General features: G+C 37.1%; 1 protein-coding gene across 1 annotated transcript in view; it reads left to right on the plus strand.

Annotated features, from left to right (window-relative positions):
* Positions 1–17,060, plus strand: part of DST (dystonin) — a 510,996-nt gene that overhangs the window by 357,182 nt on the left and 136,754 nt on the right. The window contains 10 exon segments of the mRNA XM_037732623.1: positions 630–765; positions 1,856–5,003; positions 5,006–7,248; positions 7,372–7,521; positions 7,665–7,880; positions 8,354–8,503; positions 10,070–10,303; positions 11,521–11,673; positions 13,047–13,280; positions 13,761–14,027. Of these exon segments, the coding sequence (XP_037588551.1) occupies positions 630–765; positions 1,856–5,003; positions 5,006–7,248; positions 7,372–7,521; positions 7,665–7,880; positions 8,354–8,503; positions 10,070–10,303; positions 11,521–11,673; positions 13,047–13,280; positions 13,761–14,027 (6,931 nt within the window).

Genomic DNA, 17,060 nt, shown 5'->3' on the forward strand with positions numbered 1-17,060 from the left:
GACTTATTTTTGGAAAATATGTGTAAGTATCATCTTCATTTTCTTAGCTGAGACCCCTGACAGCCTGATTTCTCATATGTTGTCCCTACTTTTTGCAACAAGGCACTTTATATATTTTAATAAATGCTTTACTCAGGGACAGAATCCACCATTTTCTTAAACCCTTTTTGGATGTCCTCCTTAGTGTTATTTCATAATGACTTTATAGTATACCTTAGCAAATCATGTTACTCCCATTTTAAATTTCCTCTTTATTTATGCTTTAGTCTAAACAAGTTTCATCTTGAGAAGTGGTACCTTATTGTTCCTTTTCCATGTTGGGATTGACAGAGGAATCTTTGCCTCTGTCAGATAACAGCAATGGCTATTTTGGAACTTTGTTATGTTAAATAAGTGTCAATACATTAGTTAACGCCCTTTCCTTCAGTCTTTTTCTCAGGCAAGGGAAGGATCCTTAGATATTTTTAAGCATTCTTAATTTTCATATATAGTCATACGGAGACCTGGGCAATATGTATGTAAGGCTATATTTTATTTTATGATCATGTGACAAAGTTACTGAACCTAATACATCATATTTATTTCTTGAGGACTTGGATTACTCTTTTTATTGCTTCTGGTTATTTTAGAATGACAGATGAAGAAAGAAACGAATTGGAAAAACAGGTGAAAACTCTTCAAGAAAGTTATAATTTATTATTCAGTGAATCTCTGAAACAGCTACAAGAATCACAAACCTCAGGAGATGTAAAGGTAGAGGAGAAGGTAATATTATTCGTTTAAACATAAGGCTGTTTCTAGAAGCTTAGTTTGATTGCATGGCTATGGAAATCTGTGTCAATAATAAAGAAATGACCTTGAATTTTGTACATAGTTAAAACATGGATTGAGTTTGTTTAAGTGTTTGGAGATTCCAGTGTTGTTTATTAAATGCAATCTTACACGTGCTGATCATCAGTTTCTGTGACATCTTAATCTCTGCCTTGCATGGTAAAAGAAAAGGATCATTCATTCTTCTAACTCTTCTATTTAAAAGCCATTCTTCTAGTATAATAGGTATTTTATTATATATATGTTATAAAAGAGCCCGTGGGTCATCTCTAAAGGTGGCATTGATGTGTTATGGAGTTTGCTTGATTTTTCAGAGATATCCATGAGACTTATTTGAGTACTACAAGGCCATACATTACAGTGAGGGTGCCCTAGCATCTTCTTAAAGTATAAGAGAAATCATTTAGAATTTGGCTGCTACTTAAACTTTTAAAACTTGACAGTGTATATCAACATGCCCAACATAATATTCAGTATTCAAAAAGTTATCTTTATATTTAATTCCATTACTCCTGGGAATACTTTCCACATAATTTGTTACATTTGTGGGGTATGTAACAATTTTTCTAGTTTCTTAGTTTTTGACTGTCTTCGAAGAAGTCTGTATGCTGTAAACATCAATAGCATGGGGTTTGATACACTCTTTCCTGCCGCTAGACCCTAATCTCACCTAAATGCAGAAAGCATGGTTTGCCTTCTAGATATGTGTTCTGTTTTCTCACTGTCATCATCTACTCTCTTGTGTCCTCACTAACCTTGTCAATATACACGATATTAAGTTTTCAATTCACAGATGCATGTTGTTTTCAAAGCTTTTATCACATCCTGTGCTGTTGAATAGATCACTGACATAGATCACTTGTGCATTTGAACTGCCTAACATTCACAGCATTGCCGCGCCTTGGTAAGTAGAGGATTTTTATGTTGAAATGTATTATTTATTTTTTAAAAAACCTAAGTTGCATGAAATTCCGCCCACCCTTGTGTAACAGACTGACCTGAGATTTTTGCATTTTCCTTTCAGCTGGATAAAGTGATTGCAGGCACCATTGATCAGACAACTGGAGAAGTCCTTTCAGTCTTTCAAGCAGTTTTAAGAGGCCTCATTGACTATGACACAGGAATTAGGTTGCTCGAGACACAGCTAATGATTTCTGGTCTAATTTCACCAGAATTGAGAAAATGCTTCAACCTTAAAGATGCCAAAAGTCATGGTCTTATTGATGAACAAATTCTGTGCCAACTCAAAGAACTAAATAAAGCTAAAGAGATTATTTCTGTTGCATCACCTACCACAATTCCAGTACTGGATGCTCTGGCTCAAAGCATGATATCAGAATCCATGGCCATCAAAGTTCTTGAGATACTGCTTTCTAAAGGCTCTCTGGTTATTCCAGCCACAGGAGAACAGCTGACCCTACAGAAGGCTTTCCAACAGAACTTGGTTTCCTCAGCATTATTTTCTAAAGTCTTGGAAAGGCAAAATATGTGCAAAGATCTTATTGACCCCTGTACCTCTGAGAAGGTTTCTTTAATAGATATGGTACAAAGAAGTATTTTACAGGAAAACACGGGGATGTGGCTTCTACCTGTGAGACAACAAGAAGGAGGTAGAATAACATTAAAATGTGGAAGAAACATAAGCATTTTAAGAGCAGCTCATGAAGGTCTCATAGACCGTGAAACCATGTTTAGGTTGTTAAGTGCACAGCTTCTTTCTGGAGGTCTGATCAATTCCGACTCTGGCCAAAGAATGACTGTTGAAGAAGCCGTCAGAGAAGGAGTGATTGACAGGGACACTGCCAGCAGTATCCTCACATATCAGGTTCAGACTGGTGGAATCATCCAGTCAAACCCTGCCAAGCGTTTAACTGTGGATGAAGCAGTCCAGTGTGATTTAATAACTTCCAGCAGTGCTCTTCTGGTACTGGAAGCTCAGAGAGGCTATGTTGGACTCATTTGGCCCCATTCTGGTGAAATATTTCCCACATCATCTTCCTTGCAGCAAGAGTTGATTACAAGTGAATTGGCTTACAAAATCCTGAATGGCAGGCAGAAAATAGCTGCTCTTTATATTCCAGAAAGTTCTCAAGTCATTGGTTTGGATGCTGCTAAACAGCTAGGGATTATAGACAATAACACAGCATCAATTTTAAAAAATATAATATTACCTGATAAAATGCCAGATTTAGGAGATTTAGAAGTTTGTAAAAATGCCAGAAGATGGCTCTCTTTTTGTAAATTCCAACCCTCCACAGTTCATGATTATAGACAAGAAGAGGATGTTTTTGTTGGAGAAGAACCTGTTGCTACTCAGAGCTCAGAAGAAACTAAAAAATTATTTCTATCTTATTTAATGATAAATAGCTATATGGATGCAAACACAGGGCAAAGGCTTTTGCTGTACGATGGAGACTTAGATGAGGCTGTTGGCATGCTACTGGAAGGCTGTCATGCAGAATTTGACGGAGACACAGCCACAAAAGAATGTCTTGATGTCTTAAGCTCCTCTGGTGTATTTCTTACTGATGCTTCAGGCAAAGAAAAGGATGTACGTATACCTACACCAAGTAGTTTCAATAAATGTCATTGCGGAGAACCTGAACATGAAGAGACTCTTGAAAATAGGAAGTGTGCTACAGATGAAGAATGTCATGAAATGGGAAACAATGTTATTAATAGTGCATTTTCTCAGTCAGAAACACTGGCAAATACAATGTCAGTTGATCCTAAAGTTAACAGTTCATCCAGTGAATGTGTTTTTAATCCCATATCATATTTAACGCAGACTGAACTTGCAGACATTAGCATGCTTAGAAGTGACTCTGAAAACATACTTACAAACTGTAAAAATCAAGGTCGAATGGAAACAAATGATCGTGCAAATGAATGTAGCCATTCTAAAGACATTCAAAACTTTCCAAGTGATTTTATAGAGAATCCTATTGTAAAATCAAAAAGGAGTAAATTTTGTGGTATGAATGAAACAGAGAATGAAGCTAATACAAACAGAAATTCACCTATCTTTGACTATTCCCCCAGGCTAAGTGCCTTGTTAAGTCATGATAAATTGAGGCACAGTCAGGGAAGTTTTAATGATACACACATGCCAGAGAGCAATGGAAATAAATGTGAAGCCCCTACATTATCATTCAGTGACAAAACCATGTTATCAGGTCAAATAACAGGAGAAAAATTTCAAGACCAGTTTTTGGGAATTGCAGCTATTAACATCAGTTTACCAGGAGAGCAGTCTGGACAGAAATCTTTAAATATTATTTCTAGTAAACCTCAAGTACAGTATCACAATGATAAATACATTTCAAATACTTCTGGTGAGGATGAGAAGACACATCCTCTATTTCAGCAGACACCTGAAGACAAGGAAAAGGAGTCTGAAATAGAAGAGTACTCTTGTGCTCAAGGGGGCAATACTGATAATGCCAGTGCATCTCTTATGTGTGCTACACCATTGCTTGATGAAACCATCAGTGCCAGTGACTATGAAACATCACTGCTGAATGATCAGCAGAGTGACACAGGAACAGACACTGAGAGTGATGATGATTTTTACGATACTCCCTTATTCGAAAATGATGACCATGATTCTCTGCTTCTTGATGGTGACGATCGTGATGGTCTGCACCCTGAGGACTATGACACACTGCAAGAGGAAAATGATGAGACAGCTCCTCCTGCTGATGTTTTTTATGATGTCTCAAAAGAGAATGAAAATTTTCTGGTTCCCCATGGGGCACTAGGTGGTAGCTTAAGTGTGAAAGGCAAAGCACAGTGTCTTCAGGATTTTCTCAGAGATGTTGAGAAAGATGAATTAGATTCTGGTGAAAAAATACATTTAAATACAGTTGGCTCAGATAAGGTGAATGGATTGTCACTGGGAACTGTGTCAGAAAGGGAATGTGCAAATATCTTTGAAGGTAATGAATCTGACTCATTCACTGCTTATGATATTGTAGGAGGAGAAGAGAGCTTCAGTGCATCATTAAAATATGAGGACAGTGGCAGTTGGAGAGGAAGAAGGGAAGAGAATGTGACTGGACAGGAATTTCAGTCTGATACTGATCATTTAGATTCTATGCAAAGTGAAGAAAGTTATGGGGATTATATATGTTACAGTAATGATCAGGATGATGATGATGATGATGGCATTGAGGAGATGAGAATGGAAAGCCCAGGTACCAAGATGTGGCTGAAGATATGGATATCCAGTTGTGTGCCTCTATTGTAAATGAAAACAGTGATGAAAATTTTTCACCTAGTGAAATTAGCTTAGTTACGGAAAGAAGCAACCTTCCAGAATATACAACTGAGATTGTTGGAAAAAGCAAAGAAAATCTGTTGAATCATGAGATGGCACTTAAGGATGTATTGCTGTCTATCATTAAAGACACTGAATCTGAAAAAACTTTTGGCTCTGCAAGTATTTCACATAATAATAATATCAGTTCAACTTCTGAGTTAGTTAATCTACCAAACACAAAGGTTGAGTTGATTCAAGGGTCAGAATTGCCAGGATTGACTGACTCTGTGAAAGGTGAAGATCAGTGTTTTAAGAATATGGCACCAAAAGTTGACTCATCTCTTGATCACATCATTTGTACTGAGCCTGATTTAATAGGAAAGCCTGCTGAGGAAAGCCATTTGTCATTGATAGGCTCTGTAACTGACAAAGATCCTCAAGGAAATGGAAGGGATCTCATTAAAGGGAGAGATGGCAAAAGTGATATACTAATGGAAGATGAAACATCAATTCAGAAAATGTATGTGGGTGAAGGAGAAATGCTTGTAGAAGGTCTAGTTGAAGAAGAAAATAGGGATCTCAAACTTTTGCCTGGTAAAAATACAAGGGATAGTTTCAGATTAATGAATAGTCAGTTTCCATTTCCTCAAATCACAAACAATGAAGAACTTAATCAGAAAGGAAGCCTTAAAAAAGCAACTGTAACTCTTAAAGATGAACCAAGTAGTCTACAAATGATAGTTAGTAAAAGTCCTGTTCAATCTGAGACTCTTGAAGAAATTTTTGACACATCAGTTTCCAAAGAGATTAGTGGTGGCATTACTTCAAACATTGCATTGTGGGAAGGGAATACACATATTGAGAAAGATTCATTCACTGATGGACCTGAGAAAGAGCTTGATTTGTTTACTTATTTAAAACATTGTGCTAAAAATGTAAAAGCAAAAGATGTAGCCAAAGCAAATGAAGATGTCCCAAGCCATGTTCTAATAACTGCCCCTCCCATGAAAGAACATTTACAATTAGGAGTTAATAATACAAAAGAGAAGTCCACTAGTACCCAAGAAGACTCACCTTTTAATGAAATGATCCAAAGTAATGATCTCTGTAGTAAAGACGGCAGCTCAGGAGGAGGAACAGAAATTTTTCAGTTCACACCAGAAAGTATTGAAGCCACACTTTCAATGTTACCTCTTAAACATTTAGAAGATGTTAGGAAAAATGATTTTCTCCAGTTGGAGTGGTGTACAAGTGGATTAGGAAATGATAACTCCAGTAACACTTTAAATACTGACTATTCATTGTTAGAAATTAATAATAAGAAAGAAAGAATTGAGCAACAGCTACCAGAAGAGCAAGCCGTGTCTCCAAGACCCCAAGAAAAGGAGATTCAAATTCCTGAATTGTCTCAGGTATTTGTTGAGGATGTAAAGGATATTTTAGACAGCAGATTGAAAGAAGGTCATATGAACCCACAAGAAGTTGAAGAACCTTCAGCCTATGCAGACACTGAAATTTTAATTCAAAATTTAATTAAAAGGGTTACCACATCACAGTTGGTAAATGAAGCATCTACTGTGCCCAGAGACTCTCAAATGAGTGACTCTTCTGGATTTTTCCCCATGAGTAACTCATCAGAACTAAAGGCAGAAAGTAGAGATGATCCTTTCTGTATTGAAAATCTTAAATCTGAGCTTCTCCTTAATATACTGAAGCAAGATCAACATAGCCAAAAAATTACAGGAGTATTTGAATTGATGAGAGAATTAACTCATATGAAGTATGACCTAGAGAAAAGAGGCATTACATCTAAAGTACTTCCACAGCAACTTGAGAATATTTTCTACAAGCTACTTGCTGATGGATATTCAGAAAAAATAGAACATGTTGGAGACTTGAATCAAAAAGCATCTTCTACATCTGAGATGATGGAAGAAAAGTCATACATTCTTGGTGATATTAAAAGCAAAGAAGGAAACCACTGTTTCCCTAATTTACAAACTGTAAAACAAATTGGACTAGAAGGCTCTACTGTGTGTGCATCAGCATTGCCAACAGATGAGAAGCTCAAGGATTCATGTAATGATTTCCCAAACCATTTGGAATGTATTTCAGGGTCAAAAGAAATGGCTTCTGGAGATAGCTCAACTGAACAAGTAAGTTGGCTTATACATTTTATACAGAAATAGCTGCATGAACCATTGGGGAATAATCCTATATGTTTGTTTTTAAAATCTGCATAAAGTTCATTGCGTTAAAATGTCCAAATTTGTTTTTAGTTTTCCAATGAATTACAGCAGTGTTTACAGCACACTGAAAAAATGCATGAGTATTTGACATTGCTTCAAGATATGCAACCCCCCTTAGACACCCAGGAATCTCTGGATAACAATCTGGAAGCTCTGAAGAATCAACTTAGACAGTTGGAGGTAAGAATTGTCTACTGCCTGTTTACGGATGGTAGTCAGCTGCTGCATGATTGGGGAAAAGAAGCAGAGCACTTTTATGTTTCACGTTTATATTTGTGTTTTTCACTAAGTAGTCAATAGATCCGGGATATATTTCTTTGCAGGCATTTGAATTTGGATTGGCTCCAATTGCTGTTATTTTAAGAAAAGATATGAAGTCGGCAGAAGAATTTTTAAAGTCTCTTCCCAGTGACTTTCCCAGAGGACATCTTGAAGAATTGAGTATAAACCACAAGAGTTTGCAGACCGCCTTCTCTTCCCTCAGCAATGTGTCTTCTGAAAGAATGAAACAAATCATGCTTGCGATTGACTCTGAAATGGTAGGCATAAAATGTCAAAATTTTGATTTACGAAGAAAATTTTTTTATTGGAGGACTTAGTCATAGGATGTAGTATTTTATTTTTAGAGTGTTAAGCCATTAAACCAGACTCTTTTTTTTTTTGGAGACAGAGTCTGGCTCTGTCACCAGGCTGGAGTGCAGTGGCGCAATCTCAGCTCACTACAGCCTCTGCCTCCTGGGTTCAGGCGATTCTTCCCCCTTAGCCTCCTGAGTAGCTGGGACTACAGGCACGTGCCACCACGCCCGGCTAATTTTTTTGTATTTTTAATAGAGACAGGGTTTCACCGTGTTGGCCAGGATGGTCTCGATCTCTTGACCTCGTGATCCGCCCGCCTCAGCCTCCCGAAGTGCTGGGATTACAGGCGTGAGCCACTGCACCCGACCCAGACTCATTATTTTTAAGAATTTGACACTTTTGGGAACGACAACTAACTGTACAATTTTTCTTCTAGTCTAAACTGGTAGTTTCCCATGAAGAATTTTTGCATAAACTTAAGTCATTCTCAGATTGGATATCAGAGAAAAGCAAATCTGTGAGGCATATTGAGATTGTGAATGTTCAAGATTCTGAACGTGTAAAGAAACATTTGGAGTTTCTCAAGGCAAGTATCAAAACAAAGATGACAAAGTATATTTTAAAACCTGTGGCTTTAATATAACAAGTGTTTAGAAAATATGACTTTGCTAAGGCTATAAAGGGTTATTTCCTTTCTTTGTCTCTAGAGATTATTTTTAATTATATCTAACTTTTTTTTATTGTACTTTGGGCTCTGGGGTACATGTGCACATCCTGCATCCTGCAGGATTGTTGCATAGGTACATACATGCCATGGTGGTTGGCTGTCTTCATCCCCCCCACACCCTGTTGCCTACATCAGGTATTTCTCCCCTCCCCCACTCCAACCCCCACCCCCCGTCCCTCCCTTCCCCTTCCCCCTACCTAGCCCAGTAAGTGTTGTCCTCTTCCCTGTGCCCATGTGTTCTCATTGTTCATCACTCACCTATGAGTGAAAACATGCAGTGTTTGGTTTTCCATTCTTGTGTCAGTTTACTGAGAATGATGGTTTCTAGATTCATCCATAGAGATGTTTTTCTTCATAGTTGACACAACTATAAAATAATCACAACTTTAACGGTACCACTCTGATGCTATCCCAAATGCCTTATGAAACTCTTATACCACTCACATGTTGAGGTTTTTATTTATGCATTTATTTATGTATTAGTCACATAAATATATAATAGCATAAATTAGCCATGTAAAAATCCTCATGTAAATACATAATAATATGTGTAGTACAGTCATGCATCACTTAATGATGAAGATACATTCTGAGAAATGCATTGTTAGGTGATGTTGTGTTTTGCAAACAACAAAGAGTGTACTTACACAGACGTAGATGGTATCCTATATACACACCTAGGCTTTGTGATACACCTGTTGCTCCTAGGCTACAAATCTGTACAGCATGTTACTGTACTGACTACTGTAGGCATTTGTAACATAGTAGTAAGTATTTGTGGATCTAAACATAGATAAAGTACAGGAAAAACATGGCATTGTAATCTTATGGGACCATCGTTGTATATGTGACCTGTTGTATGTGGCTTGTGACTTCCATGTTAGTCACTTGTGGCATGCTTTTTTTCTTTTTCCCCCCAAGTTCTTAATTTGAACAGCATTCCTCATGAACAATGATTAGGCTCCTGGCCTGAGAGTCAGAAAACTGAAATTCTGGCCTATTTCATTCATACTTCAAATCCCCCATAGTCTTATTTGTATGTTACCACAATTACACGGATATTTTAAATGTTGGCAAGTAATATTTTAAGGTAGATATTTCTCTTCAGTGTGCTAAATATATGTAAGTTAGGCTTTTGCCTTTTGTCAGAGTTACATTTTAAGTGCAATGTGACAGGTAAAGATAAAATATTTTTAGAGGGGTTATCTTTTTATGTAATACTAACTACCATGGTATTTAAATAATTAATTTATCATTTATTACTAGATGATAAATAGATTTTCGATGTAGAGTAAACAAATTCCATAAAACTTTCAGTCCCTGATATAAGAAGTGCATTTTTAAAATATAGATAAATGTTATTATTAATATAAATTTTATCATGGCTTAGCTCTCCATTGGTAACTTGTACTACTTTTTTCACAGAATGTATTGAAAGACCTTGGACATACCAAAATGCAGCTGGAGACTACTGCCTTTGATGTGCAGTTCTTCATTTCTGAATATGCACAGGATCTGCCTCCCAACCAAAGCAAACAACTGCTGAGGCTCTTAAATAGAACTCAGAAGGGTTTTCTTGATGTACAGGAATCAGTAACTACCCAGTTGGAACGTTTAGAGACTCAGTTACATCTAGAGCAAGATCTTGATGATCAGAAGGTTTGCCTTTCTTTGTGGAGTTGGCATTCTTTGTTTTTAGTGTGAAACCATAATGTAAATACCCAAGGAGTGTAGTGTGACAGGAAAAATTTTCTAGAAAGGCATTAATGAATAAGATACAGTGTACATACAAATCCTACAGTGTATAACAATATTGTTTTCACTAATGATGCCATAATTTAGTTGATTTTAATTTTTGTGACTCTCAGAAATACTTACTTCAAGTGAGAGTCTTGATTGCCCCCTGCCCCACAAGACTAGGATATTTGAATGCACTCAGAAATGCACTGATGAACATGTGGCTAAAGAAGGTTAAGAGTTTCTTTTTCCTCTGGGAAGCAGTACACCACAGCGATTCAGAACATGGGCTCTGGAGCTAGACTGCCTGATTTCACATCCCAGCTGTACTACTCTCTCGTTCTGTGAACTAGGGCAAGTCACTTAACCTCAGTTTAATCAGTGCTAGACTGGAAATAACAATAGTGCTTACCTGCTAGTGTCGTGAGCATTCATAAGAAAAATACGTAAAACACTTAGTACCTTGCCTAGCACGTGTTAGGCTTTTAGTAAACATGATTTATGGCTATAAGATGAATAATTAGTGTATGTATAGTAGGAAAATGAAAGGTGCGTGTAATTAGTGTTGACTTCTTAATCTTTAAGAAGAATTAATGAATTATATGAGCGCTATATCTAGTAGCAATAATGAGCAAAGAGGTGAGAATGCACTTAGATATAGTGATTAAGTAAAAATATTGCATGCAATGTTCCTTTTATTATTTCTTGAAGCATCAGACATTGTCTCTAGCATGATAACCTATATACACATATCAAATATGTTAGCCTACATATCACAACTAACTTCTCTTTTGATGTCCTTTTGCAGAATTAATTCTGTGTGTCGCAGGTTTCAAGAGTTTAAGAAAATGGGATGTTTCTTCCTGTTGGTCAGAAGTTCCATCTCTTACAAATATGCATGGCCAGTATTCTGTTGAGCAGTTTCATCTAAACGTGGTCACTTTCTTTGTATATGGGATATGCTCATATGTTCTGTCTCACCCTGCTCAGTTTGTACCCTACTGCTATCATGTTTACAGCATACTTATAAAAGCTTATTAGATGAAACTTGAAAAATGTGTTCTAATAAGGAGCTATTGCAATAGCGATTTTGCGACCACCACACATTTTTAAGATGTTTTGGATTTTCTTCACTTCAGATTGTGGCAGAGCGTCAGCAGGAGTATAAAGAGAAGCTTCAAGGGATATGTGATCTTCTTACCCAAACTGAAAACCGCCTGATTGGTCACCAAGAAGCCTTCATGATTGGTGATGGCACAGTTGAGTTAAAGAAATACCAGTCTAAGCAAGAGGTAGAATTTGGTTTTCTATCAGCAGCTCTTTGTTGATGTTAGGTTCGATTACTGTCATTTGGAAATCAGTGAGGATTACTGAAAAATACCAATAATTTTAGCTTTTTAGAAGCAAGGCATAACCAGATGCCTTGGGCTTGAGCTTTAAACTGTATACTAAAAGTTAGATTTCCAGCTTCAAGCAAGCTAGATAATTTTTTTGACTTTTTTTTTTTTGGTAAGAGATATTAAGTGGAGGAAATATTAAAGGGGGTTTGATAATGAAAATACCTGTGTGATGAATTACAATTTGGATCCCTTTAAGGCCAACCTACTTATGACTTGCAAATCAGAGGAAATAGCGATCGGTTTGGGTTCTTTTTCTTTCTTAGCTCCTTCTTACTCCATCTTTCTCGCAATTTGTTCCTTTTTACTGAAGGAAAGGGAAAAAATAAAAGTAACAACAGATAAAGATATCTTTATTTTGGTGTCAGGAGAGAGAACATTGTCATTGTAACTAGACAGCTCTTGGTTCAGATTCCAGACTTTATACATTGTTAACTTTATAACAATCTCTCAGAGCCTCAGTTTCTTCATAGGTCATACTTTCATTGTTTCATTATTATAAACGTTAAGTATTGTGTGTTAAGTCACACTAGCACAGTGAAGATCACATAGTAATAGCTCAATTAATAGGATTTTTTCATTCAAATACTTCTCAGACAAATTTCAAGAGGATTAAAGTATGGAAAAAACAATATTAAAACTCAAACAGTGTAATACAGAGAATGAAAACTCATGATAAAAGAGGAAAAGAAGAGGAAAAACCACATGGAGAAATCTAGACAAGAGAAAAGCCATAACTACTGAGGAGAGATCTTAATCTTGAGCTACCTAGCAGCCAGGCAAAGAAGCAAACATCACATGTTATAGAGTCTGGTGTTTAGAAAAAGAAAGTATCTTAGTTCACTAGGAAAATTATTTCACTTTTATCCTGAGCAGTAAACACATACTTAAAAATAAAAGTTTAGGAACTGTAAATATTAACATGTATTTACAAGCATTTGTACATGTGCTCATATAATACACAAAAATTTGGTGTGTGCAAATTTGTATAGATTATATACTGAATAGTTATGTGTTTTCAGTGTTTCACAGACTGCATTCTTTCATTAAACATGAAAATCCATGCTTTTCTTTAATAGTGTTTGAGTTTCAAATTATATTAAGTATTGTGATTAAAATAAATCAACTCAAATTAACATACTGAATATGTGTAATCAAACCATATCTACTAGACTCTGTACTTACCCTGTCTTTTAGAACTACAACTCTGGAAGAGCTAAATAGGTAATAATTTAATAAAATACATTTTTTTCCTTTTGTGTTACAAGGAATTACAGAAAGATATGGAAGGAAGTGCACAGGCATTGGCAGAAGTAGTGAAAAACACAGAGAACTTCTTAAAAGAGAATGGTGAAAAGCTGTCACGGGAAGATAAGGCTTTGATTGAACAGAAACTGAATGAAGCTAAGATAAAGTGTGAACAGCTTAATTTAAAAGCAGAACAGTCCAAAAAGGAGCTGGATAAAGTTGTGACAACAGCAATCAAGGAAGAAACTGAAAAGGTCCTTATTCAAATATATGTGCACTATTCCTGTATTAAAAATCATTAGCTTAACAGCTACTTGATTTATTATTAACTGATACCCGGTGGTAGTAAGCAAGGATTATCACTAAGGACTATTGTAGGATTCTGGGTTTCCAGGTACATAGCTGACCAAATACTACAAAAGTTTTGAAGAGTTGACTTTGCTTATCTTTTTCTTAATATTTAAGTGAGGTTATGAAACTTCCTCTCTGTGAAATGTGTGATCACTCGTCAATTATAATTAAAATTTTGGTATGTATTTTTAAGAACAATGAAAACTTGAAGGTAGCTGCCTGTTGCTCTAAAGTTTAATTTCAGTATGTTAAGTTTTCAGTGTGTATCAGTTTTTAGTACCCTCATTCTAATTTAAAATGAGCTAAGTATTTACTTTTGGAATGTCTTAAAACTATGCCTTGGCCCACGTTCTGAATTCCTCCTGTGACCTTTCCCTGCCCAGGTTGCAGCAGTGAAGCAGCTGGAAGAGAGCAAAACCAAAATAGAAAACCTTTTGGACTGGTTGTCAAATGTTGACAAAGACTCAGAAAGGGCAGGGACAAAACGCAAACAGATAATTGAACAGAATGGGACCCATTTTCGAGAAGGTGATGGCAAGTCAGCAATTGGAGAAGAGGATGAAGTTAATGGTAACCTGTTGGAGACTGATGTTGATGGGCAAGTTGGAACTACCCAGGAGAATCTGAATCAGCAATATCAGAAAGTTAAGGTGTGTTGTTGTAAAATCGTTCAGTTCTATTTCGGGGTCGGTAAAGAGAGAAATAACCTAACACGTGAGTTCTTTTCAAATCTTAATGATGACAGAGGGTTTTTCCTCCCTTAATCATATCAGATAGAAATTATTATGAGAGTTCTAAGCAAGTCAAAAATAATGAGAAATAATTTGTTAGGCATTCTCCATATACGTGAAGTAGAATTATTACAAAGATTTAATAAAAATAATAGTTAACATTTATAGAACAGTTAAAGTGGACTCTCAGAAAGTTCTTTCCATTTTAACTCCTTTCATCTTCCCAGTTACTCTTTGGGGTTTTTATTTTCATTTTACAGATGAGGAAACTGTAACTGACAGTATTAAAGTAGCTTTCTCAAGTTACACATCTAGAAAGGGCTGAAATTTGGATTTAAAACTAGGCCATATGCTCACTCTGCTAAATTTGAATCTGTGTTCTAAGAGAACACCTTTTTTTGAGACAAGGTCTCACCCTGTTCCCCAGGTTAGAGTACAAGCATGGCTCACTGCAGCCTCAGACTTCCTGGCCCAGTTGATCCTCCCACCTCAGCCTCCTGAGTAGCCGGGGCTCCAGATTTATGCTGCTATGTCTGGCTAAGTTTTGTATTTTTTTGTAGTGATAGGTCTGACTATGTTGCCCAGGCTGTTTGCAAAGCGCAGTGCTCAAGCAATCTGCCTCCATCCTCTTAAAGTGCTGAGATTACAGGCGTGAGCTACTGTGCCTGGCTGAAATTGAGCTCACTTAAGTTCTTTCTGAGCTCAGCTCATCTATTCAGTTAAGGCTATTTGTGAAAAGAGATATAAAAGCCCTTCTACAAATTTACTGCATGACATAAATTAAAGCTAACATTAATGCTACTATCGAAGCAGAGGTGACTTCTGTAGAACCATTTTTAAAGTGTCAGTGATTTTATTTCAGTATTTGGCTTTTACAGTTAGATGAGTGGACATCAGAAACTTTTGCAGGTCTATATATTTTCCTCCCACTCTTTGTCTTTGGAATCTTTGGAATAGGATACTCCCTATGAGGTTCTTGTAGAAAATATAAATTAAACCAGAAGAAGAATGAGAGTATTTACTGTTCACAATTTTAAGGGGCTGTTATAGGACCTTATTATGAAAAATAAGGTCTCAAAATGAAAATTCTGGTGAATTCCTAAAGGAACATTATGAGTCAGTTAAAAAGAAGTCAGGAAAGTTTATTAAGTTGACCAAGGTAGTGAAAAACACTAGTGGGCAGATTAAAATATAAAGATGTCACACAGGAATGCCCTTGGTTTTAGGCACAGCATGACATTTTCCATCTGATCATTTTACCTCAAAGAATATGGGACGCTATGCTTTAGAAAGTCAATCTGGTAGCATGGAGAGAGGGCCAAAGGGCCTGAGCCAGAAACTTCTAGCTTTCAGTAGTTGTCCCACATGTCCTGGGCCAAGTTAGCCTGAGACTCCTCATCTGTAGGAGGAAAGGGATGGATCTGATCATTTACATGGTGTTGTATATGGCTGTCCATCCTATTTTGTGCAAAACCCTTCTGGAGGGTAGCATATTAATGTATTTCAAATACCAAAACACAGTCTATGGGAAAATATTTACCATGTGCCCACAAGGTGGCAGGCATTGTTATAGACAGTGAGGATGCTGGTGTTAATGAGCCAGTTCTGCGCTAATTGGAATCAGACTTACAAGTGAATGGCTGCCCCATAGCAGTGCTTCTAAAGAAGTCCGTTTCACAGCATAGAGTAATTTTCACTCAGCTCCTGTGTGCCAGCACTGCTGTAGGTACTTGGGATTCCACAGTGAGCAAAATAAATTCCCTGTGCCTGCCTTGCACACTAGGGAGTGAGAATGTTACAGCAGAAATGAACTAAGTTATATGGTATGTTAGAAGTCAGTGAGTGCTAAGGCAGAAGAGGAGTTAGGTAAGGGTGGTTGAGTGTGGGGTGGGGGACCCGTTTTCAGCATTTGGAGAGGACTCAGTGGAGACGGGCACAATCAGGCAAGCAGATATCTGATGAAAAAGCTGTAGCTAGATAAAGAACAACAGGAGGAAAAGGTCCTAAAGTGTTTACCATGGTGGGGAGGATGGAGGTAAGTGTGGGAGCAGCAAAGAATCTGGAGATAATAAAAAGAGCTCTCCGGTTATGGGACCTTGGGACTGGATCATTGGGCTCCATGGAAGCTGTTATAAGAAATGTGGGAAATTGCTCAGAAGTGTTAGTATCCTTTTTGCCACACTTGTATGGCATATTGGGGTGAATGGAAGAAGATGCTTATGGCTGGAGGGACAGGGACTCCACCTCCCTGCTGCCCCCCTGCTGCCCTGAAGACCACGGGAATCAGTAGCTCTGTATACCTGTGACCTGTCTGTAGTACACCTGCCTGGGAGCCCTGCCTCCCTGCCTTCAGAGTGGATTTGCATTTCTGGCACTAAATCATCTCTGAAGGAAATGCTCTACGTATGTGATCTCCTGTACTCCTAACAGCAAACCTGTGATGTGTAGGAGTTATTGTCTCCATTTTCACATGCAGGAAACTGAGGCCCAGTGAAGCTGAGTAGCTCTAGGATTCTCTTTTATTATATCTGTTTCTTTAATGTCCATTGGACTTTCCTGAATGTACAACGTTCTTGCCTAGTTATTTTTGAAATGTTTTTAAAGCTTAAAGTTACAGAATCTTTTTCCCTATTCAAAAGTGTTTCCAGGATCATTTTGTAATAAAAAATGTTGTACTTATTTGCTCCCAAATTAGGTAAAGACATTCTTTTTTGGGTAGTTGTGAGAAAGCAGTGAATCAAATGAGATCAGATTATAGACACTTTTTGGTTAGAATTGGAATAGAAATTTGTTACATTTTCCCAAGCTTCCAAAAAATGGTGTCTGTCCTATCTGATTAAGTACATAGACAAGATTGGAAATTTTCTTTAAAATAAGATTAGTGTGCTCCAAATACCTTGCTATTCTGAAATTCACCAATTAAAGGGAGAATGGTGTAACTTGGAATGGGGA

The sequence above is a fragment of the Cebus imitator genome, unplaced genomic scaffold, assembly GCF_001604975.1.
Source record: "Cebus imitator isolate Cc_AM_T3 unplaced genomic scaffold, Cebus_imitator-1.0 Scaffold460, whole genome shotgun sequence".
Classification (NCBI taxonomy): Eukaryota; Metazoa; Chordata; class Mammalia; order Primates; family Cebidae; genus Cebus; species Cebus imitator.